Source organism: Rhinolophus sinicus, chromosome 18 (assembly GCF_057876585.1).
Source record: "Rhinolophus sinicus isolate RSI-liver-muscle chromosome 18, RSI-T2T, whole genome shotgun sequence".
NCBI classification, from domain to species: domain Eukaryota; kingdom Metazoa; phylum Chordata; class Mammalia; order Chiroptera; family Rhinolophidae; genus Rhinolophus; species Rhinolophus sinicus.
In genome coordinates this window covers 111,798,488-111,824,242 of record NC_142518.1, presented here as the reverse complement: position 1 = coordinate 111,824,242, position 25,755 = coordinate 111,798,488, and the positions used below count along the sequence as shown (strand labels likewise).

Below are 25,755 nucleotides of genomic sequence, written 5' to 3'. Positions count from 1 at the left end.
ATCCACTTTAATGGAAAAGGTCTCAGGCTGGGGAGCTGTATTGGTCCTGTGGAGCCTCATGTCTGAACTGAACCACACACCTGGTTGGTGCTGACACTCCTAGGGATGTCTCGTATGAATAGAGATATCTGTGAATAGAGAGGCCTACTCTGAACCTAGGTCAACGCCTGCTCTTCCTCTGTCTCACAACCTTGTGTCTTTATCAGGCCTCTGTTTCTTCACTCTTCCCTCAGAGGGAGAAAAGCGTGTTTCTGTGTGCTCTTCATACTGTTCCCTCTCTGCTTTTCCAAGCTATTACGCCAGTAAACAGTTTCTGTGTATCTTCTATATTCATTTTAGTCAGAAATATTAAACTGTTTGTAATTGTCAAAATACCTTTCTTTGGACATGGGTCTGAGTCTTGTTAGAAACCAGTGGAAACTTTGGAGAAAGCAAGTAAGGTACACTCAGAACCAAGGAGACAAAATGGAAAAAGAGGAAGAGAAACAAAGTAGGGATGAGTTGACGAGTACGGAAGAGCATAAATCCCAAAGTGGCCAGGAGATGGGACAAATGGACTGAAAGGAGGCGTGCACTCAATGATATAGGATCAAATAATGTTGTTAAATAACTAAAAGCCATGTAGGTCTATGCGTAGGCTAGTGCCATGGGAATTTTTAGATATGGATGAAATCAGAGCACATTTAAATATGAATTAATATCACTGGTTGGGTCCCTGGAATCATACTGTGAGACAGATGAATTTGTAGGAACTTTATTCAGCATGCTCTGAGGAGCCACACTGGGGGAGGGAGGGGAGAGGAAGGACATTCAACGGTGATTTTTCAGTCCCACCTTGTACCTGGAATATGTGCCTCTTCCTATCAGAATGAAGCGCTATCCCTTCTAGGATGGAAGGGGTCCAGTGCAATCAACTTGCCACCGAATAGCTTGCCGGTCTCTATGACAGATAGGGCCATACTGCGAACTCAGCATTGGTTTCTGCTGCTGACATGTTGGACTTTTAGGGGCAACACTAACTAGATCTGCCTTAGTCAGTGGCAACCCATGCTTTTGTGTCCGTGCATAAATTCTCTCCCTGCCACCACAGACACTTAGCTTACATCTTGCAAGCACCATGCAGAGGCTGGCTGATGTTAACTGCTAGTCATTTTGGCCACATTATTGTTTTGTGCTTCTTCCATGTAGATGCTCTCCGGTGGCATTAACATATGACGTGAAGATCTTTCTATTTTGCGCCCACTCACTAATAAGCCTTTACCACAGACATCGTCGTCCCTGACATTCCAGTCTTTTCCCTTCTAGGCCCTTGACCAGACAGCCAAGCCATTTGCTACTGTCCATTAGTCTGTATATATCTGAATCTTGGGCTGTTTCTCTTACACAAAATGGACAATCCACAGCAATGGCCAAAGTTTGGCCCCTAGGGGTATTTCCCATCACCACTATTAAAGCCACCTCTGAGGAGGGCTGTAGTGCAACAGCAGTCAACTTTTGGCTTGCACCAGCACACCTAGCTGACTCATCTGTAAATAAAGCTCAGTCTTTTCCTCCCCTGACGACTGATCAGCAGGGACCCCCCATATGGTCATGGGTGTGATTTGAAGGAGAGTTGTCAGTGTAGCCAGAGAGGGTGAGAGGTGCCTCTGACAACTTGCTCCTGCAGCCCACGTGTGCCTTCTGGGGAATGCAAAACCCCATTCCTTCCTCAACTCCTTTTACTGGAAGAGCTTTCTTATCACTACTCTGGCCTCTGGCCCTCAGCCAGGACAGAAATGCATTTGTCATGGCTTTGGGTTGGCAGAGCTGTTCCTGCTACGTGCTTTCTCGGGTGTCCTGGAAACCATGGAATACAGTGAAATGCAGGGCTCTGTGGAAGCAGAGGGAGCTCAGAGAGGTGACAATTAAGTCAGCCTCACCTTTGCCCCACTCATTTGGTCTCCTGGAGAGAAATCTACTGAAAAAAATGCAGTTTCAAGGAGCGTGCTCAACCAATCTGCTGCTAGATTCCCCCGAAGGGCATTAAGGTCTTCCTCTGTGACTGTAGGCTGGCCAGTTTCGCCTGGCTTTCCACCGGTCTTTATGTGAAGGGATGCTAAACTGTTAGGTACAGGCTCGCTAGTTTAAGGCTGACCTAAACCCTTCTGTTAAGAGGGAATCTCCCTCGTTTCCACAGCTGATCTGTTCTGCCTCGGTTACGACACCGTCTGTGGTTCACAGAGCCTCCTTCTGCCAGCAGCTGTCTGTCCACCCCTCTCCTTTTGACCATTCCGCGCCCGTCGTGTTGGGAGCGACTCCAGGAAACTCACGCGGCAGGGTCTGCTGTGTCTGCAATCTGTCCGCTGCACTTTCATTTTTCACTACAGTGGTCCAAACATACGTCTCTGGGCCACAGCGCTCGCCAAAGCTCCAGGGGCACAGACTCAGGGACCTACTCGGCTTCCATCCTGATGGGCACCTGGATGCGTTTCCCCACCGTGGGGCCCCACGGCGTTTCACGGTTTGGGTGGGGGGAGGGTAACTGTGCCTCACGAAAGAGGTCACGGCCCACCTGCAGTAGCTCCCTTTGGTTGTCAAGCACCTTGGAGCGTTTTAAGTTTTCAGTGATTCTACACAGTTCTGCTAATCACGTCTGCTGACCCTGGGTGGCAGCATTTCCACAAATTTACAGCTGTCAGTGAATTGTCTGAAAGCTGAAAAACACTGTTTCCAACCAACATTGTTCAAGTCATGACTTCTATGCTTCCTTGTGTGATTTTATAGGTTTTTAAGCACAAAAATTCAAAAACAGGATTGCCTGCTTGTGTGTGTGTTTGTGTGTGTGTGTACAAGAGGTTTATTGGGGCAGTTTACTGCTGCTTAGTGAGGCTCACCAAGTGTCTGGACAGTTTCCTTGAGGAATGGTGACATAATAGAGGCTGACTGTTTGTCTCTGTTGCTGGCAAGTTGGGTGTTTGTAGCAGCAGCAGCTAGATTCGCCTTGGTGAGTCCATGATATTGCTCCCATGCATAGCCTCTGCCACGCCTCACAAAAATGTATGGCAGGGCTGATGACAGAGTTTTTAACTCCCAGACTTCACTCCACACCTCCAGAAATTCATCAGTTACAACTCAGTTTTGGCTACTCCAGCAGAGATTCCCACAGACATTTCTGCTGGAAGTTTTCTGCTCTGGTAACTTGTGATTCTCTGTATTCGCCTGTCTCTCCAATTTTGGGACAGCAGTTTGCACTTACTGTTAGGATGGAATGGTGATTTCTAAGCTTCTTACACACTGGACTGGAAAACAGAAATCTGATTGTACACTTTTAAGTTATGTTGCCTTTAAAAAGTTTTTAAATTCCTAACACCAATCCTTCTCAAACTTTTCCAAAAAACTGGAGAGGGGAGATCACTCCTTAACTCATTCTACAGCCAGCATTACCCTGATACCAAAGCCAGACAATGACACTACAAGAACTACAGACCAATATTCCTGATGAACATTGATGCAAAAATGTTCAGCAATACTAACAAATTGAATTCAGCAGCATATGAAAAGGATTATATACCATGACCAAGTGGGGTTTATTCCTGGAATGCAAGAATGGTTCAACATACAAAAATCAATCAATATAATACACAACATTAATAGAATAAAGGGGAAATCCATGTAAGTTCAATTGATTCATAAAAAGCATCTGACAAAATTATGCACCCTTCCGTTATAAAAACACTCAATAAACTAGGACTAGAAAGAAACTTCATCAACATAATAAAAGCCATAGTGAACATCATACCCTATGGTAAAAGCTTTTCCTCTAAAATTAGGGACAAGGCAAGGATGCCCACTTTTTCTAGTCACAGTCATATTAGAAGTCCTAGCCAGAGCAATCAGACAAGAAAAAGAAGCAAAAGTCATTCAAATCAGAAAGGAAAAAGCAAAATGATCTTTGCAGATGATATGACCTGATATATGGAAAACCCTTAAGATTCTACACAAAAACTGTTAGAACTAATAAATTCAGCAAAATATCAGGATACAAATTCAACACACAAATGTGAGCTGCGGGGTGGCCGGATGGCTCAGTTGGTTATAGCGCAAGCTCTGAACAACAGGGTTGCCGGTTCGAGTCCCACATAGGCAAGTGAGCTGCGCCCTCCACAACTAGATTGAAGATAACGAGCTGCTTCTGAGCTTCTCGAGGGGCAGCCGGATGGCTCATCTGGTTAGAGCACGAGCTCTCAGTACAATTCCCGCATGGGATGGTGGGTTGCGCCCCCTACAACTAAAGATTGAAAACGGCAACTGGACTTGGAGCTGAGCTGCGCCCTCCACAACGAGATTGAAGGACAACAACTTGGGGCTGATGGGCCCTGGAGAAACACACTGTTCCCCAATATTCCCCAATAAAATTTATATTAAAAAAATACATTGCATTTCTCCAGCCAAAGGAGAAGGGAGCTAAGTAAGGAGGTCTCTATGCCATGGCTCATATAAAGCAGACTGCTGGCAAGTCAGTGGAGGAGGTAAAGCATGCAGGAGGAAGCAATCGGCTACGAAAGCTTCTCCAAGAATGCACACTCTACTGGAGGGGTGAAGAAACATCATCATTACAGGCCCGGGACTGGCACTCTGTGAAATTAGATGTTATCAGGAGTCCACTGAACTTATTCACAAATTTCCCTTCCAGCATCTCGTGCAGAGATTGCTTAGAACTTCAAAATAGATCTGCACTTCCAGACTGCAGCTACTGGTGCTTTACAGGAGGCAAGTGAAGCCTATTTGGTTGGCCTTTTTGAAGACACCAACCTGTGTGCTATCCATGCCAAACATGCAACAATTATGCTAAAAGACATCCAACTAGCACACCAAATACATGGTGAATATGCTTAAGAATCCACTATGATGGGAAACATTTCATTCTTTTCTTAAACAAATTCTCTTCTTCCTGTTATTGGTAGTTCTGAATGTTAGATATTATTTTCTCATGGGGTCAAAAGGTACCTAAGTATATGATTGCACCTGGAAAAATAGGGGACAGTAATCAGGTATTGACAGTTTTTCCATTTTTATTTGTGTGTGAATTTTTAATATAAATGCAGGGACATGAAGTCAAAATGTTTCAGTAACCAAGTGTCAGCAGTTCAACTTTATAACAATTATAAATAAACCTGTTACATTTTTCTGGACAATGCCAGCATTTGGATTTTTTTAAATAAGTAGATTCCTTATTGATGACAACTAAGTGGTGTTTGTAGCATTTTTATCATACATTTGCTATACTTTTCTAACTGACTTGTCCCATATGCAAGCACATGTTTTTAATGTTGTTTGTCTTCTGTGCTGTTCCATAAGTTTACTATTAAAATACATTAAACTATATAAAAAGAAAACAATTCCATTTACAATAGCATCAAAAAAAATAAAATATTTAGGAATGACTTAGCAAAAGAAGTATAAGACTTGTGCACTAAAAACTACAAAACATTGATGAAAGAATTTAAATAATATATAAATAAATGGAAACACATCCTATGTTCATGGTTTGGAAGACTTAATATTGTTAAGATGTCAACACTACCCAAAGCAATCTACAGATTTAATGCAATTCCTATCAAAATCCTAATGTTGTTTTTTTGCAGAAACAGAAAAACCCACCCTAAAATTCATATGGAATATCAAGGAACCTTGAATAGTCCAAGCAATCCTGAAAAAGAAAAAAGTTGGAGGACATACTTCCTGATTTCAACACTTACTACAAAGCTACAGTCATCAAAACAGTGTGGCACTGGCATAAACACAGACATGTAGATCAATGGAATACAATTGAGTCTAGAAATAAACCCTCGCATGTATGGTCAAATGATTTTCCACAAGGGTTGCAAGACTATTCAATAGAAAAAGACAGTCTTTTCTACAGTGATGCAGGGAAAATTGAAATCCACGTGTAAAAGAATGAAATTGGATCCTTACCTAATATCACGTGTAAAACTGAACTCAAAATGGATCAAAGGCCTAAATATCATACCAAAACTATAAAACTCATAGAAGAAAACATAAACATTGGATTTGGCAATGATTTCTTGAATATGACACCAAAGGCTCAAACAACAAAAGAAAAAATAGGCAAATTGGACTTAGTGAAAATTTAAAATTTTTGTGCATCATAAGAAACTGTCAACAGAGTAAAAAAGGAACTCACAGAATGGGAGAAACTGTTTGCAAATCAAATATCTGATAAGGGATTAATAGCCAGAATATATAGAGAACTCCTTAAAATTCAACAACAAGAAAGCAAACAGCTTGATTGAAAAATGGGCTTTGGACAACATGGATGGGCCTAGAGGATATTATGCTAAGTGAAATAAGTCAGACTGAGAAGGACAAAGACTGTATGACTTCACTTATATGTGGAATCTAAAGAACAAAATAAATGAACAAACAAAACAGAAACAATCTCACAAATACAGAGAACAAACTGATGGGTGCCAGATAGGAGGACGTTTGGGGAATGGGTGAAAAAGGAGAAGGGATTAAGATGTACAAACTGCCAGTTGTGAAAACAGTCACAAGGATGTAAAATACAGCATAGGGAATGTAATCAATTATGTAACAACTATGTATAGTGTCAGGTGGGTACTAGGCTTATTGAGGGATCACTGCATAAGCTATATAAATGTCGAACCACTATGCTGTATACCTGACACTAATATAATATTGAATGTCAACTGTAATAGGAAACAAATTTTAATTTAAAAAAAAGGGCAAGGGATTTGACTAGACATTTCTCCAAGGGAGATATACAAATGACGAATAAGTACATGAAAAGGTGCTCAATATCACTAATCATTAGAGAAATGCAAGTCAAAACTACAAAAGAGATACCACTTCACACCCATTAGGGTGGCCATTACACAAAAAACAAACATAAAATAAGTGTTGACAAGGGTATGAGAAATTGTAACACTTGTGCACTGCTGATGAGAATATACAATGGTGTAGCCACTGTGGAAAAAACAGTGTGGTGGTTTCTCAAAAAGTTAAAACAATTACCATATGATCCATCTATTCTACTTCTGGGTATCTACCCAAAATAACCAAAAGCAGGATCTTGAAGAGATATGTATACACCCATGTTCACAGCAGCATCACTCACAGTAGTCCAAAGGTGGAAGCCACCCAAGTGCCCATCAATGGATAAATGGACAAACAAAATGAGGTCTATGCATAGAATGGAATATTGTTCAGCCTTAAAAAGAAACAGAATTCTGACGTGCTATAAAATGGATGAATATGGAGGACTTTATACTAAGTGAAATGAGCCAATCACAAAATGGCATATAGTGTATGATTCTACTTATATGAGATACTTAATATTATTCAAAATCATAGAGACAGAAAGTAGAATGGTGGTTTCAGGGGACGGGGGAGTGGGGAATGGAGAGTCATAATTTGATGGATGTAGAGTTTCACTTTTGCAAGACAAAAAGAGGGAGATGGATGGTGGTGATGATTGTACAACAAAATGTACTTAGCACCATTGAATTGTACATTTAAAATGTTTAACATAGCAAATTTTATGTTCTACATGTCTTACCACAATAAAAAGTTTGAAAAAATATATTTTAATCCCATAGGTCACTGATTTTCGAATTTAGCAATTTTTGCCATTTTTAGATTACATTTCCCTTCTCTACCTCAGCATTCCCAGAAGAACTTACTCTGGGTGGTGAACACACAATGTGATATATAGATGATGTATCATAGAATTGTACACCTGAAATCTATGCACCTTTACTAACCATCATCACCCCAATAAACTTTAATTTAAAAAAAAAAAGAAAAGAAAAAGAAAAATTTCTTATGGGAATGAATGATTCTCTGGTGTAGTTGCTCCTGAAAGGAACATTAAGATTTTTGTTATTTCAGCTAAATATTAAGAAAGAAAGAAGTAAGCAATAAATGCCAGACACCTTGTTATTGATTTCACATCCTGGTAATCCCAGGTATGGTTTGGCTTTTGCTCTAAGCATGCTAATATCCACAATAAGAAGCTGCCTCTCCTTTCCCCCACTTTATCCTTATTGTTGTCATTTGTAACAGGTCTTATGTATCTTACACCAGCTGATGTTGGGCGTTCTTTCTCCAGTGGGGCGCACACCAAGCATGTCATCATTTATTTGTACCATGCTCCATCCGTCCCAATCTTGCTTTTCAAAAGCCCTTGAGGGTCAGTTAACAAGACATAAGAAACAACACCCAATTCCATATCTAACTATGTCTTTAAAAATCTCTTTTTCCATATTTATTTCTAGTGTGTGTCTTGTGACGGCACAATGGCAGGTAGCATATGGTTTATAAGTGAAGGAATGTACATCTGTTGGGGGCAGTGAATGCACAATTTTTTTTTGACTGATGGAGGTTTGGAGACCAGGATCTGCCCATGAAAGCTTTCTTCCAGGACAGGAGCCTTTGCTTTCTCTACGTGAATATTCATTCCCCAAATCTCCATGGCACGGGCCTACTATGCCCTTGGCTTGTTGAAACAATACCAATGGGTAAAACCTGGTGAGAGATAAGAGTTAGGTGTCCAGAAGGATAAGAGAGGTTCTCTATGGCGCACAGAAAGCTGCAGAACAACTCCATGGGATTCAAAATTATCAGCACGTGAAAAAGTGAGAGGAAATAGTCACCTTGAACCACTTTATATTTTCTACCTATTTCCCTGGGGCCTTCTTCACACTGATTCTCTAGGATTCACATTGGTCCTTTTGCTTACTCAATCTAGATTGGGACCCAGGACCCAACAACCTAACGTGTGAGGTAGGGAGAGAGGAAAAGGTGGGGAACCAGCCTTCACCTACAAGGTGGCATAGAATATTGAGGCATAGAATAACATTTGGGGAACATTGATATAATTAATTATAAAATTTCTGATTCAGTAGTTGAGCCACAAATAAATGGATAATTGGGAGTGTCTGACTGGAGACAAGAACGAACATTAATGGAGGTTTGGCTCTCAATTACAGCTCCTGGCACCGGTAGGGCTCAATATACCAAGTCTTCATTGGAAGTTAATTTTCTGTGTGGTATTCCTGGTATCCCTAAGAAGGGGGGTATAATTTTAGGTACATACTAACAAAATTTGAATACAAGGCACTTAGATAAAAGTTATGGTCTGTTTGAAAGAGATGAAATTGAAGGATGCTGTAGTTATTGCTTCGGCAAAGGATTTTTTGGCTGATGCAGTGTATGGGTATCAATGTCATGACTTATCATATGGCGCCTAATGTATCAGATGACTTTTGAAAAGAGTGTTTTGGTTTGCTAGATGTTAGGGATTATATTAGTGAGTTTGGGCTGGCTGCTATAACAAAACTACCATAGACTGGATGGCTTATAAACAACAGACATTTATTTCTCATGGTTCTGGAGGTGGAAGTCAAGGATCAAGGTGCCAACTGATTTGGTGTCTGGTGAGGGCCCACTTCCTGGTTCATAGATAGATAGTAATCTTTTCACTGTAACTTCGCATAGTGGAAGAGGTGAGAGATGTCTCTGCAATCTCTCTTATAAGGGCACTAATCCCATTCATGAGGGCTCCACACACAAACATTAAGTCTATAACAGGGATTCGTATACATCTTCCAATTTTGCTCGTTAACAGGCAAGGAGAGTGGGATGGAAGCATTACATCTAGCTAATTTTCCAAGTGGGTTCAAAAAAGCGTCCACCAAAATGAATTCCTTGTTTTTTCCTTTCTTCACACAGGTTTCCTCCTAGAGTGCCAAGAACTTTTCCATTCAGCACCTCAGTCATGTACAAAAAGACCGTGTTTGTAGAGTTCACGGATCACCTTTTCAATATTGCCAAGCCCAGGCCACCATGGATGGGTAATGAAAACAATATTGACTGTTTATTATGAAACTGGGTATCTTATTTCCTAGCGAGGATTCCTCAGTCTTGGGGCTGCAGCTGAAGAGGGCAGCTGCCAAAGAAAATGTCCTTCCCTTACAACCACCTCTCAGGGAAATACACTGGTTGAATGTCCTCAGTCTCTTTGCTGGGCTCTCCTCTTTGGCTTGTTCTCTAAAATTTCGAGTGCCCTGGGTCTTGGACCTGAGTTCATGTTATATTCTCTCTACCTTCAATCCCTAGATGATCTGGTCCAGTTTCATAGCTATAAAATATCATCTTTATGTTAATAACTCCCAAGTTTATAGCTTTAGTTCAGACTGCTTGCTTGATACCATCACTTAGATGTCAAATGAGCCCATAACAAGGTGTTCTGATGAGACATTTTCTACCTTAGAATTATTGCTGAGAATTACAGTTGACAAGTATCCCCAAATTCTAAACAGAGATATCAGCCCACCTCTTCAGGACTTGTTCAAGTAGTGGTCAAAAATTGGTTATACAACCCTTAGCCCATCATGTACCTCTAGCCTATACAGAAGAAGGCTAGGAATTTATAAAAGAGTTCAGATTTGAGAATTTCTTTGGAAGCATTTTTGGTGTTTTGTATATCCCCTACCTTATGGGGGCAGGGAGGCCTCCGCCTCCTATCAAGCTATTGTGAGGGAGGCTTCAGGAGAATTATTTACGACACTTGAAATAGGACCTCTGGAGCTTAGCTATTGGCTAGTGCCTGATTTTTATCTGGAAATGCTTTCAAGACCAGAGTCTTGAGGGAACTTGCCATGATGGCGTAATAAGGAGAGTGGGTTATAGCAGAGGCTAACTGCACTTCCACTGCTAGGTGTGAGGCCAGGAAGATCACAGGACAAACCCTGTCTGAGAGGTCTTCGTTCCAGGTCTCGGTGACCCCAACAGAAAAGTTATATGCAATTGCACTGCCAGAAGCAGAAACTGAGAGGAGAGATACAAGTGACAGTTGGAAAGGGCATAGCTCATACCAGGGAGTGGTAGAGTGGGGTGTCCCTATATTGGAAGGGAGAGAATCTCCAAAGAACTCCTATAAGTTCCCTAAGAAAGAAAGAGCCAGAATTTTGGCATGTACCATGACCAGGGGCACCAAAGCCACATCACCACTGCTCCTTCCAAGAAAGATCTTGCCATTATGCCTCTTTTCCAAGCCCTGTCCTCCCACCAGCTCCAACTTTAGAGGGTCCAGAGGTGGTAAGGTGACTGGGGGAGGATTAGAGACTAAGGGGAGAAAGCAGTGAAGCTACCAGCCAAACTACGTTTTCCCATTACCGGTTTCTGAGCCTGTCAGAACTTAGCTAGAGGAGGGAGGAACCCTTAAATTGCAGGGGACATCAAAAGTTTGATATTAGAATGGACTGGACATATTAGTACCTAAAAAAAGATACTGTTAATGTAAGCGGGCATTTTCCTGCCAAATCAAGTCGTAACGCGGGGCTTTTTTGACATTTTCTCGCCAAAATTAGACTTTCCGTAAAATATTCATATCTTTCGATCTATTTGATATTTTTCTATGAAACTTTCAGTGTTTTAGTTTAAAAAGAGGTGCAAAATATGTGTTATTCTCGTCTCCTGCGCTTTGGTATAAAAAGCGATATGATGAGTTTACTCATTTCCCGCAAAAAAATGTGTTAATATGTGAAGGTTACTAGGGGGGAAATGTTCAAAGTGTAAGAAAGGGAAATTCCATCTAATGCAATTAAAAACTATGAAAAATAAAGCTACTTCCTGTTTGCATCCCATTGAATACAATTCATTCAATAAACCATTTGTAGACATCTTATGCTTAATATGTCTATGAATCAAAAGTCTTGATTTTCCCCTTAATTTTCTGTATCATGGCCTGACTACCACCTATTTGCACAAACCAAAATCACAGGAGTCACCTCTGGATCCTCCCTCCCTCTCTCTCTCTCTCTTTTTTCCTATCTTTAACATCCAAGAAGAGCAAGTCTCCTTGACTCTTCCTCCAAAACAAATCCCAAGTCTACTTACTCCTTGTAAATTCCAAACTCATCCAGACGCCTGTGGCCTACAAAGTCCTACACGTCACGTTGCCTGCCTACCTCTGTACCCATATTTTCTATCACTCCTTTGCTCATTCACTTTGTTTCAACCACATGTGACTCAACTATGCCAAGCTTATTCTTGTCTCAGGACTTTTGCATTTGTTTGATCTGTTTTGAAAAGTCTTCCACGAGATCTTTGCAAATCTTGCTTTTTCTTCATTAGTTCGTTCTCTGCTTAAATGCCCCCTCCTCAGAGAGGCCCTTCCTGACCGCTATTTTTAAAGTATCCTCAACCTGCTGCCTCATCCCTTTCTAACACACCACCATTTCATAGCATTTGTAACCACCTGAAATTTTCTTGTTTGTTTCCTTATGTGCTTTGTCTACCCAGAATGTGATCTCCACAATCTCCACCACCTAGGGACAGTTCCTAGAATATAGTAGGAATTCAACTAGCATTAGTTCAATGAATGAATAAATGCATGGAATGCATTGCCAGAATGTTGTCCTCAGAACAACCATGAGGTTGAGCTGGTGATAGCAGTTTATACATTCATTCATTTAACTACTACTTTTCATCAAGAATCACAGGCACATGCTTCTCCACTGTGCCTTTGACCATCACTTTCATAACAACAGGTTTCCTGGAGTGCCACCCTTCCAGTGACCTTTGCAGAACATCTCATTCCTGCAGGTCTACTGGGTCCTACCATCCGGGCTGAGGTTCATGATACAGTGGTCGTTACACTAAAGAACATGGCTTCTCACCCTGTCAGTCTTCATGCTGTTGGTGTATCCTACTGGAAAGCTTCTGAAGGTGAGTCCAATGCCCTCCTATTGTCCTGTCATCTAGGGAGAGAAGAGCATTGAGTACAAGGTCATGTAACTAGTGGAGTCAGGATTCAAACCTAGGCCCACTTCATGAAGTTAAGAACATTGTCATTTGAGTCTAATCCCCAAAGTTTTGATTTGGTCCTCTGTTCTCCCCTGGGGGCCAGGCCACAGGTCCTAAATATTCCACTTCATCTGCCTTCCTATGCCCAGAAAACTTCCTAGGGAGGATCAAGCCTCATGGTATGAAGGTGAAACGGATTTCTCCTCCTTCCTTAGATTCTGACTTTCCAGATATTTCTTCTCCTTACCCTCCCCCCAGTTCCTAAATAGGAATGCCACCATGTGATGAGAGCCAAGTAGCAGAAGCGCAAACTGACCTCAAACAAATAAACCGCCCATTTGGCCACAGTCTCCACTTCATCAATCTTCTCCTTAACCATCACAATGCAGGACGGGAGTGAAGCGGGTGCCACAATTAACTATGCTATCATCCAGATAGTCTATGGCATATATAGCTCAAGAAGATTCAAGAAAATTGTTAAAGTATTGCAGACACGCCCTGTGTTGTACAGCCGAACGGTGCTTACATGTTGACCAATTCTCATTCTGAAACCGGAGGCCTTCATGTTCTGGGTTGGGGAAAAGTGACAGGAGGGGGCCAGTGGTATATCGGAAAAGTCATCCCAGGTTCTGCCTGGAGACTGGCCGGCTATTTCCATGAGGTTTATCCATTTGGGAGCTTCCAGAACAAATCTAGGGGCATTTTAGAGAGACCAGGTTCTCACAAGTTTGCAGTTAGAGGCTGAGTGTAGAGATTACTCTTTTACACCCTAAGCCAGGTGAGGGCTGGGAAAATGGACTCTCTAATGTCTCACACGTGCATCCACAGCGGTTCTGCCCAGGAACAACACAGGGAGGCAATGGCCTAACGCCATGTCATTTGTGGTCCTCTCAGGAGCCTTTGTATTTATGTGTTATGATCTACGAGCTCCTGCTCTCCTTTGACTAGTCCGGGAGGTCGAGGTTGTCAGTTAAATCTGTGATGAAGGTCAATATCATTCTATAAGCTTCGTGACCTTTGTAATATCCTTTTGTAAAGTATCTGATCAAGTGTTTATTGGTCCTGTTGACAAAAATGAGTTGTTTACCTTTTTCTTATTGATTTATAGAGATACTTTATGTATTCTGAATACAAATCCTTTGACAGATATAAATATTTCCATATCTTCTAGTCTGTGGTTTGAGTTTTCACTCTCTTCATATATATATATAACATATGTAGATATATGTAATATACATGATATATATATTTTGAAGGTGAAACGGATATACATATATATGTGGGGGGGTTGGTAAACAGAAGTTCTTAAAGTTAATGAAGCATGGTAGTTCAATAGTTAATGAAGCATGAAAAGTTGTCACATTTTTCCTTTTATTTTAGAGCTTTGTGTCCTGTTTAAGACATTTGCCAATCCCAAAGTCATGGAGACTTTCTCGTATGCTTTCCTCCAGAAGTTTTATTAGTTTACCTTTCACACTTAGGTTTGTGATCCATCTCAAATTGACTTTTGTGTGTGCTTTCCTCACAGCATTTTAAAATGACTTTATTGATGTATAATTTATATACCACGACATTCACCCATTAAAGGTAATTTGATGACTTTGAATGAATTTAGACAGCCGTGCAGTCATCAGCACAATCGTTTTAGAATACTTCTGTCACTTCAAGAAGCTCTCTCTTTGCAGTTCAGGGCCCATTCCCACGCTTTACATTTCTATGTCCTTGGCAGCCTATCGTTTTTATTTCCCAAGCCAACTCTGGTCAAATATATTACTGTTCAGCCAATAGTCATCCCCTATCCCAGAGTAGGAGGACTATATTTCCTCCCCATCCTGATGATGGGCTTGGCCATATGACTTGCTTTGGCTCCCAGAATCTAAAAGCACATGATGGAAGTAAGCCAAGATGGTGTGCAGGAAGTAGCTGTCAAAGGAGCCAGAGATGCAAAACTTTGAGGGAGATCTAAAAGACGGCGTGGGGCACACAAGTCAAGAAGTGTCAGCTTAAAGCTGCTGATAAGAGGTCAGGCAAAGGATACATAGCTGAAGGTACCAGGGAGTGGGGTGACATAGCACCTGAAGCATAGCATTTGGCTTGTGGTGGAGCAGTTGTGCCCAGCAGCCACTAAGCTGTGTCCCTCCAGGACTGAGACTAACAAAAATTCTTGTCTTGTGGATTCAGGATGTGTGTCTCATCTCCTACAGGACATACAGGAATTTGGCATGTTTTAGCAGCCTAGCTCCTGGGGGCTTAGGCTAGGCCAGGAGCAAGGCTGACCCACCAGCTGCAAGGGGTTGAATAGAGTGTTATCTAGGACAGACAGTACAACAGAGGCTGGGCCGAGGGAGGGTGCAGATACAAGGCCGTAGACAGACATCGGGACACGAAAGGATCAGGGTTCGGGATGGAAACTGGATACCAAAGAGATCCCCACAGTCCTGGGACCTAACCACAAGGTTTATGTATAACCCGGCAGTCGTGGTTCCTGAGAGCACATTGCTTGCTGAGATAGCGAACAACTTCAAAACACCTGCTTGCTCATTTTCACAATGCCCTGGTGTGGTGGTTTTAAAACATGGTAGTAGATTCCTTGACACACCTCCCCTCGAAAGCTGGAATCTATTTTTTCCTTATTAATCTGCAGTGGGCTTTTAACTGCTTTAGCTAATAATGTACGGCAAAAGTGATGCCACGTGACTTCTGAGGCTGTCATAAAAGAGCATGCTACTTCTGCCTTGTTTGGGGGAATATTCACTCTTGGAGTCCTGAGATGCCATGTAGGAAGCCTGACTCCCCAAGGCCCCCATGCTGTGCGGAAGTGCAAGCCAAACAGAAATGCCATGTGTTGGTCAACAGTCCCAGATGAATCCACTTTTTAAGTTATTCCAGCCCAGCTACTAGATATGTGTGTGAAAAAGCCTCCAGAGGATTCCATCCTCAGCTGTTTGAGTTAGGCCAGGTGATGCCCTCGATATTATGGAGCAGAGAAGCCATCCTGCCTGTGCCCTGTCTGAATTCTTGACCCACAGAATCAGTGAGCATAATAAAATGGTGGTTGTTTTATACCACTACATTTGGGCACTTCGTTATTCAGTCTTCTCAACAGGAAGCCCTATGATTTCCTCTTCAACTTTTCTTTTCTTTTTTTTTAACTTTTCTCTTTTCAGTGTGTATCTCAAGCCCAAAAGCACTTGAGAAAGCTTTGACTGGCTCAAGGTATAACTACAAAATAACTTCCTTTCAGAAGTGGATTCTGGTGATTTGATAAACTTCTTAGGATACCATCCATGCAAAAGGCGTATTGGAAGCAGACGGGCAGACTCCCTGAACTCTCAAATGTCCCAACAGTGTTGTTCCTCGTATAATAGAAGATGACGATTACACAAAACACATTCCACTTAGAATATTCACAGGTGTCTGATGTATAAGCTCAGACAAGACTCTGAAGGAGGCAGAAATCTTCCAAAGGAAATATACATTAGTAGATATGTAAACTTTAAGGGCTGCGCACAATGCTTTTTCCCAAGCACCGCCTACTTCACTTGGTCTTCACAATCCCTTTTGTCTTCATTGGAGGATAGACCTTGTTATTAGCAACTTCAGCAGCCCTGGGAATCTCAACATTTGGAGCATCACCTCCTATTGTTCCAGCTCTCGTTTTCTCACCGCCCACTCCAACAAAGTCTTCATTCTCATTGAGATCTCCCATCCACTGACCCTACAATATTTCTACCTCTACCTTGCCCCTTAGGTCTTCACTTCCCTCATTTCCCAGCTTAGATGCCCTGACACATGACAACCACAGTGCCTTTGCATGCACTCACAAGTTCCTGGCCTCCTTGATCGCCATTCTATTCACTTGGCCAAACTACTACCATGGTTAAATCTGTTCTCCACCTATGCTACTAGCCACCAAGTAAGTGGCCACCACTGAAATAAAAATCACACAACCACACGGAGTTGTATCACTAAGTTCATAATGCCTCACCTCAAATGGTCCCTCTGTACTGCCTGGACATCCTACTGCTACATTTCTCTCAATGCATTCACTGTCCCTCTCCCCAAGAGAGCTACAGTGTTGCACACATTCTTGGCCTCTCATCAAAACTCCCATACCCCTCTCCCAACCTGAGTATTAGGAAAAAAGGTATTATTTTCCTAGTGAAATATTTCAAACAAATAAAGGTGTAGGAAATAATGTAGCAAACAAACATATACCCATCACCTCATTTTGCCAAAACTTAACATTTGGCCATCTTTGCTTCATTTGTTTAAATAAATTAAACACTGTAGATACAGTCAAAGGCCCTTGTATACCCCTCCATGACCTTCTCCCTCCCTATCCAAACATATCCACTCTCTAGAATTTGATACCGACCCACAATCACACAGATGCCTGAACCACACACTCCATCCTCACATGCCAACTCACATTTTTCTATGCCAGGTTCTGCCACGCATAGGTGTTGGTCTTCTGTTGCTTCTGGATAAAGCCAATTGTCCCTAGCGCCCACTGGAGCGGGTGCTGTTATACCCCAGAGAAGCTGACTTTGTAGTGGGGACCACCCACCTTCACCTTGGGGGTGGCCTTTGACTGCTGAGACTTTGTAGTAAAAGTATGCACAGAGCACAGAGAGGGCAGGGGTCTCTTGCACTGCTCTGTTGGAGAGGTACTGCTCTCAGATGTACAAATGTTGTGGGATAAGATGGGGTATAAATGAAGAGCACCCTGAGTGCTTAGAATGCTCTGGAACTCCAGAGACCCTTCTAAATCCAGGAAGCTATGGTGAGTTGCTAGATGTTTCAATAGAAGCCTAAGTGTTATGGTCAATACCTTTAAATATTTTCTACTTCTGTCCACTGAAATGATCTAGAAGCAATGAGACTTCATTAATAGTGAACACGTACACTGCTCAATTTTGAATAGAGGTATCAGGCTAATCCAGGGATCAACTGGAACATCACTAGGGATAGGACAGCCAGAAAATATCTCTCCCAGATGTGATCCGCCCCTCCAGAGAGAACCAAGTTAAAAACACTAAAAATCTCTTTCCCTTCCCTGCCCCTCATGAGTGCTTATTAAAGAGTCTTGGACAGGGGCGGCCGGTTAGCTCAGTTGGTTAGAGTGCAGTGCTCTTAACAACAAGGTCACTGGTTCAGTCCCCACATGGACCACTGTGAGCTGCACCCTCCACAACCAGATTGAAATAACTACTTGACTTGGACCTGATGGGTCCTAGAAAAACACACTTAAAACAAATAAAAGTTTAAAAAAAGAGTTTGGGACAAAGTACATACCCAGTGTATGTTGGCTGAGTTGGATTGACTGGATAGGTTAAAATATGCAATAATGGAAGCAATAAGTTGGTTCAAATGTGCAGGTCTCATTGGGAACCACTCACGGTTGCATTAGTGGTCTAGAACTCCTCCAGAATATATGAGGCTTCTCCCTATTTATAGCTGCTGCACGCTAGTCTTCCAAATTAAGTTGCAGAAAGACTGTTTCTTGTGTAGAATCTACTGGTGACAGTAACCTTGATGTGTTTCCCTGAGTGGACAATGGGCACACAAGGACAATTTTATCCATTCTTGCTTCAGGTGCTGAATATGAGGATGAGACCAGCAAAAGGGAGAAGGAAGATGATAAAGTCATTCCTGGTGAAAGTCATACCTACGTCTGGCATGTCCTGAAGGAGAATGGTCCAATGGCCTCTGACCCACCGTGTCTCACCTACTCCTACCTTTCACATGTGGACCCGGTGAAAGACCTGAATTCAGGCCTCATTGGAGCCCTGCTGGTTTGTAGAGAAGGTAAGTGTAAGAAAGGGTCAGATTGAGAGGAAATAAGCAGGGAAGTGCAAACATCTGGGTCTATTCATAAAAGATAGCATTTCTATTCTTTCATCTGAAAGAGGTTCCTTTTCCCTAGCATCATATCCATGGAAAGGAGAATAATCCAGTTTCTGGGAGGAACAGATGTCCATCCTATGTTGCCACATGCACTCTGATGGTCAAGAAAAGCCAAACTCTGAAAATAGGTCTCTCTTCTCAAAGCACTGCTACTTTCTACTTCAAATATCCCATGGACTGTCCCAGTAGTGCCTTTTGTAAATTTTGTGTTAGGTTCCTTGACAGCTCCATGGAGGTAAATACATCCCAGTGTGTCATCAGTGATGTATAGACCAGTTTTGGAGGTTAGCTTGTCATCTGTGACCCAGGAGCATATAAAAATCTGACAAAAGTAAGCATTTACTTATGCTTATAACTTGTGATTCTAAAAATCATCTTAATTTTAATATTCTTTTAATTTATACTTTAATAGTATAAATTAAATTAGGGTAGTAAACTTTGCATAATTTAGTTTAATCCTAATTTTTAATGGTGAAATCAGCTTTTTTTTTAAGTTTATTGGGGTGACAATTAGTAAAGTTACATAGATTTCAGGTGTACAAATCTGTAATACATCTTCTCTATATCACATTGTGTGTTCAGGGATCATTTCTATAGTATGTCACTGGACTTTTATTTTGGTCCAGTTATGAATCTCGGAAGCTATGATACTGCATAGCGCCACAATTGTGTGGCTTAAAATGACAACAATCATTTACAATTTCTCATGGTTTTTGTGGGTCTTTCATGAAATTTGGGAGTATTTTGACTTAGTGGCTTGGAAGACTCAAATAGCTGGAGCTCTCTCCACATGGTCTACAGGATAGCCAGACTTTTTTTTCCTTTAAAACAGAATTTATGTTTTAGAGCAGTTTTAGGTTCATAGCAAAACTGAGCAGAAAGTACAGAGATTTCCCAAATCTTTGCTGCCCCGGTACAAGCACAGCTGCCCTCACTATCGACATTCCCCATGAGAGAGGGACATTTGTTACAGCTGATGAGCCTACGTTAACACACTGCTATCACCCAAAGCCCATAGTTCATATTAGGGGTCACTCTTGGTGGTGTTTGGACAAATGGATAATGACATGGATCCATCATTATGGTATCAATACAGAGTAGTTTCACTTCCCTTAAAATCCTCTCTGCTCCTGCTATTTGTCCTTCCCTCTCCTACTCTTCACAACCACTGATTTTTTTCTTGTCTCCATAGATTTGTCTTTTCCAAAATGTCATGTCATTGGATTCATATAGAATACTATGTTGGATTTTCATGTTGGCTTTTTTTTTCATTTATTAATATGGAAAAGGGGAGGTAGTAGAAGAAGAAGACCAGAAAAATTTGTACTAGTTTCATTTGGAAGCATAATCTCTCATATACTGACTTCAGTTTTATTTCATAGTCACAATGTATAACAAAGTGCTAAAACCGCAGCATGTTATTTGTAGAATATAAAGACTAATAAAACAATAAAATCATTAAAACATATGTTTACATATAAAATATAAATAAATAGGTTAAAGTCAAAACAATTCTTTGACAAAATTGAATTAAAAAGTCAACAGAGATCCTACTTCTAGGTAAGATGGAGGAAACACATGGCACCTTTTATCTCCCACCTAACTCAACTATAGAAGCTTGACAAAATGCACAGCCCAGCCAGCTGAGAATTTTAAAAAGCAAACAGAATAGACAGACAGATCCGGAAAAGGCATCAGAGTTCAAAGTACCACCAAACTGGTAGGGAATTTAACGTTTTATTCCCCTCCAGTATTCCTCAACCTGGCAGATGATCTGAATAGACATTTTCCCAAAGAAGACATACAAATGGCCAACAGGTACATGAAAAAGGTGCTCAACATCAGTAATCACCAGGAAAATGCAAACCCAAACCACAACAAGATACCAGCTCATACCTGTCAGGATGGCTATTATCAAAAAGACAAGAAGTAACAAATGCTGGTGAGGATGTAGAGAAAAGGGAACCCCTGTGTACTGTTGGTGGGAATGTACACAGGTGCAGCCACTGTGGAAAACAGTATGGTGGCTCCTCAACAAATTAAAAACAGAACTACCTTATGATCCAGCAATCCCACTTCTGGATATTGATCCAAGGAAAATGAAATCAGAATCTCAAAGAGATATCTGCGCTCCCATATTCATAGCAGCAGTATTCACAGTCGTCAAGATACATAAGTAACCACAATGTCCTTTGAGATGAATGGACAAAGAAAATGTAACACACACACACAGGAATATTATTCAGCCTTAAAAAAGAAGGAAATGCTGCCATTTGCAAAAACATGAATGAACCTGGAGGGCATTATGCTATGTGGAATAAGTCAGTCACAGAAAGATGAATAATGCATGATTCCACTTATATTAGGTGTCTAAAATAATCACAGAATAGTCTTAAATTCTCATAGAAGCAGAGAATATAATAGTGGTTGCCAGGAGATGGGGTAAGGGAAACAGGGAGTTGCGTATTATGCAAAGGGTATAATTTCAGTTATGCTGGATGAGTAAATTCTAGAGATCTGCTTTATAACACAGTTTCTATAGTTAACAATAAGGAATTGTGCACTTCAAAATTTGTTAAGAGGGCAGACCTCATTAAATTTTCTACATACACACACGCACACACACCCCCTTAAGAGACACAAGGAGACCTGGAAGCTATTAGATAAGTCTATTACCTTGATTTGGTGATGGTATCACGGGTGTTTTCCTGTGTCCAAACTCATCAAATTATACGCATTAAATAGGTACAGTTTTTTGTATATTAATTATATCTCAATAACGGTGTTAAAAATAAACTGTATTCTATATACTATCAATGAATAACTGAAAACCAAAATTTAAGAAAGAATAATGTTTACAAAAACTCAAAAATTGAAAACAGGTATAAATCAAACAAAACATGTACATTGTATGGTGAAAACTACAAAGTGCTGATGAAAGAAATGAAGCAGACCTAAACAAACAGAAATACTGTTTGTGAACTGTAAGATTTGACAGTGAAAATCTCAATTCTCCCCAATCTATAGATTTAATTTAATTCCAATCAAAGCATAGCAAGAATTTTTTGTAGCTATTGACAAGTTGATTCTGTAAGGGTGACACTGTATCTTCTATTTTGAGATTTAAACCTCTAGTGTAATTCTATCTAACAGTGTTGTTTAGCTTGAGACTTTTGAATTTTTTTTTCTTTGCTTCTCTTCCCTCCCCCAAACCTTAATGACTCTGTTTACCATACATTTACTACGCATACCAGTTTCAATGGTTCTGTTTACATCAGACCATATGCATACCATGCTCAGTGACCCTGTTTCCTCAGGGAAACCTCCAGAAGTTTCTACATCTGGAAAGAAGTTTTTACATCTGCATAAGATCCACTTCTATCCCTGAAACAAACCAGCCTCTGGGCAGCTGTTTACTCCAGGCCAAGACCACCTTTCCCCACCCCCTTTTTCCCTTTGTTCTGCTTCTTCTTTCTTGTCTCTAAAACCTTTTGGCCTTGCTGAGGGGAGGTGGCCTTGGGACAGGGGGCCACCATCCTCTCAGAGTGCCAGCATTCTGAATAAACCTGCTTTTCTTTCCAACAACCTCTCTCTCGAATTTTGGCTTTCATGTGGCGAGCAATCGGACCTTTAGCACGGTAACAATTCTGAAACTTATTTGGAAAGCCAAAAGTATTAGATTAACTAAAATGATTTTGCAAAAGAAGAATAAATTTAGGTGAATAATTGTACTCTGTTTTACAACTTACTGCAAAGCTGCAATAATTATTACATGTATTGGTTAATGGAATAGACTCATAGATTAGTGGAACAGAATAGAGTGCAGAAATAGACCCACGCAAGTATGCCCAATTGATTTGGTGCAAAAACAATTCAATGGAAGAAGGACAGTCTTTTCAACAAATGGTGTTAGAACAATTAGAACTCTATATGCAATCATTCTTAACCTCACTGCTTATACAAAGAATAACTCGAATTATAGATCTAAATGTAATATGTAAAACCATAAAACTTTTAGGAAATATAGCAGAAAGTCTTCATGATTTGGGATTATAAGAAGGGTTATGAGAAGACACACACACAAAAATCCATAACAAAAAAAAATGATGTGACTTCATAAATATTAATAACTTTTGTTTTGGAAAAAAGAACACTGCTAAAGACATATCTGTCAAGGGACTTATATCCAGTATATATAATGTGATCTCAAATCTCAACAACAAAAACAAACAACCCAATTTTTTAAATGGGCAAAAAATTTGAATACATACTTCACCAAGGAAGATATATAAGTAGCAAATGAGTACGTGAAAAAAAATGCTCAATGTCATTAGCCATTAGAGAAATGCATATGAAAAGCACAGCGAAATACTGCTGTATACCTATCAGAATAGCTAAAATAATAATTTAAAAATTGCCCAGTATGCTGGCAAGAGTGCAGAGCAACAGGAAGTCTCATACATTGTTGGTGGGGATTCACAATAATAAACACTCTGGAGAACAGTTTAGCAGTGTGATATTGTGATTTATAATAAAATATATATAAATATTTGATCTTCATCCCATTCCTGGCAGAGCTCCTAAAACCGTTGGAATTTCCTGTGATGACAGTGATAAAGGTGTCTTTTGTTATTATAATGGATGGTTTTTGGAAAGCACCTAAGGTTGGGGGCTGGTTGCCAGTGGAGCCAACCATGTGATTAGAGGGCTAGAATTTTCACTCCTACACGCCTGACCTTAGGGAGGGGGAGAAGGGCTGGAGGTTGAGTTCAATTGCCAATGGCCAGTAATTTCATCAATTATGCCTGTGTAATGAAGTTCCATAAAAACCCAAAAGGATGGCATTTGGGGAGCTTCCAGGTGGTGAATACCTGCAGGTGCTCTGGAGAGGGCATAGAAGCTCCCCGCCTTTTCCCCATCCCTTGCCCTGTGCATCTCTTCCATCTGGAGGTTTCTGTTATATCCTTTTATAATAAACTGGTAATCTAAATAGTAAGTAACTTGTGTCTGTGAGTTCTGTGAGCCAATCTAGCAAATTAATGGAACCCAAGGAGGGAATTGTTGGGACCTCTGTTCTATACCTTGTTTATCTACAGCACAGATGACAACCTGGACATGAGATTGGCATCTGAAGTATGGGGCAAGGGCAGTCTTGTAGGACTGAGCCCTTAACCTGTGGGATCTGATGCTCTCGCTGGTGTCTCAAAATTGCTTGGTGTTGGGAAAACACACACACACACACACACACACACACATTGAAATTGGTGTCAAAATTGTTGGCAGGGTCTTATAAAATTTAATATAAACCTCATTTCCATTCCTGGGTATAATTCTAGAGAAATGAAAGTTTAACATTGATACAAAACCTGTACATGAATATTCATGGCAGTTTTGTTTGTAATAGCCAAGACCTGGAAACAACCTAAATGTCCTTCAATAAGTGAGGGGTTAAACTAACTGTGGTACATCAATACCACGAACTGCTACTCAGCAATAAAAAAGAATAAAGTATTGATACATGCAACAAAATGGATGAATCTCACAGGCATCATGCTGAATAAGAAAGCCAGTCACAAAAGGTTATATATTGTATGATTCCATTTATATGACATTCTCAAAAACACAACTCTCTAGTGATGGAGAACAGATTGGTGGCTGCCAAAGGTATGACTATACACATGAATATATATACATACAGAGGGAGATGAATACAAGTCATGTGTATACATTGTTTTGGCACCCCTGGTATACAAGTGGACACTTTGGTCAACATTGCTCAAGCAGTAGTTTATAATAATTAGATGTGTCTGGACGCTGATGGTGACCACTTTCAGCACCTCTTGTAAGTCAAACGTGACTTGTAGTCATCTTTTGTTATTGGTATATCTCGAGTATTACAATTTTAATACTGTTTTCCTTTCTTAAAATGTTTTCGCACCGTGTGTGTATGTGTGTGTGTGTGTGTGTGTGTGTGTGTGTGTGTGTCTAGACTATATGTAACTGTAGAGGGGATCGAAGGAGGGCGTTTGGGGGAATGTTGGAACTGTTTTGTATCCCGTTGGTGGTGGTTTCACAAATCTATACCTGTGTGAAAATCCATAGACTTATTCACCAAAAGTAAAAGTCATTTTCACTATTTGATCATTTAAAAAATAAGAATTAAAATGGTTTCAGGCAACTTTACCTGTATTTTAAATGTGTAGGGTGAGTTACTTTCTTCATCTAATCTAATTTTCACTTTCCAAGCACCCAGGGTACGAGAGAGAAAAGGAGAACATCATAAGAAAAATCTTCCTACTAGAAATAAGCCTGCAAAGAAAACTTTCCAATCAAATGAAGAAATACAATGCTAAAAAGATAACCAACAAATTTAACTGTTAAAGCATAAAGCAAGCTCATTTTTAATATAACAGTTTTAAATATTAGTGTACATGGTGTTTATTTAAAATGTGAGTATAGGTGTTTAATATGGACAGTCATTTTGCTCATAACTTTTTGTTTATTTACAAGTACAGAATAAAAAATGTTAAAAGCACTATAGAATTTCATTATATTAATTGCCTATATGCACATTTTCCATGAACAGTATGTATGGTTTTGTCATTTTTCTTTTTTCTTTTATATTTGCTCTCAATACATATATATGTTTGTGTATGTATATATATATATATATATATATATATATATATATATATACACACATACATATATGAAATATCATACGGGCTTGTATCTTGTGTGTCTTTTTTATTTAATTTTTTTTTTTAGTAATTCATTTTTTTTTTTGGTAATTTTAAAAAGTAGTGGTCTACAACAAATCTGAAATGTACAACAATGTTCTTTACCCCGAATAGTTTTAGAAGCACGGGTATCGGAAAACTGACACCAAAGAAATAATGTTACGGTCAAGTTCCAAGGGACCAAGAGACAAAGGACTACATTTGTGCTACTTCCAATTGGTGAAGTAATGTCTCCTCCTGGTGTCACTTTCCTATGAAAGGATTTTCAGTGGAA

General features: G+C 40.3%; 1 protein-coding gene across 1 annotated transcript in view; it reads left to right on the top strand.

The window, feature by feature from the left end:
* Positions 1-25,755, top strand: part of F8 (coagulation factor VIII) — a 120,598-nt gene that overhangs the window by 7,532 nt on the left and 87,311 nt on the right. The window contains exons 2-4 of the mRNA XM_019716077.3: positions 9,754-9,875; positions 12,631-12,753; positions 18,430-18,642. Coding sequence (XP_019571636.3) covers positions 9,754-9,875; positions 12,631-12,753; positions 18,430-18,642 — 458 coding nt within the window. The remainder of the gene's footprint in view (positions 1-9,753; positions 9,876-12,630; positions 12,754-18,429; positions 18,643-25,755) is intronic.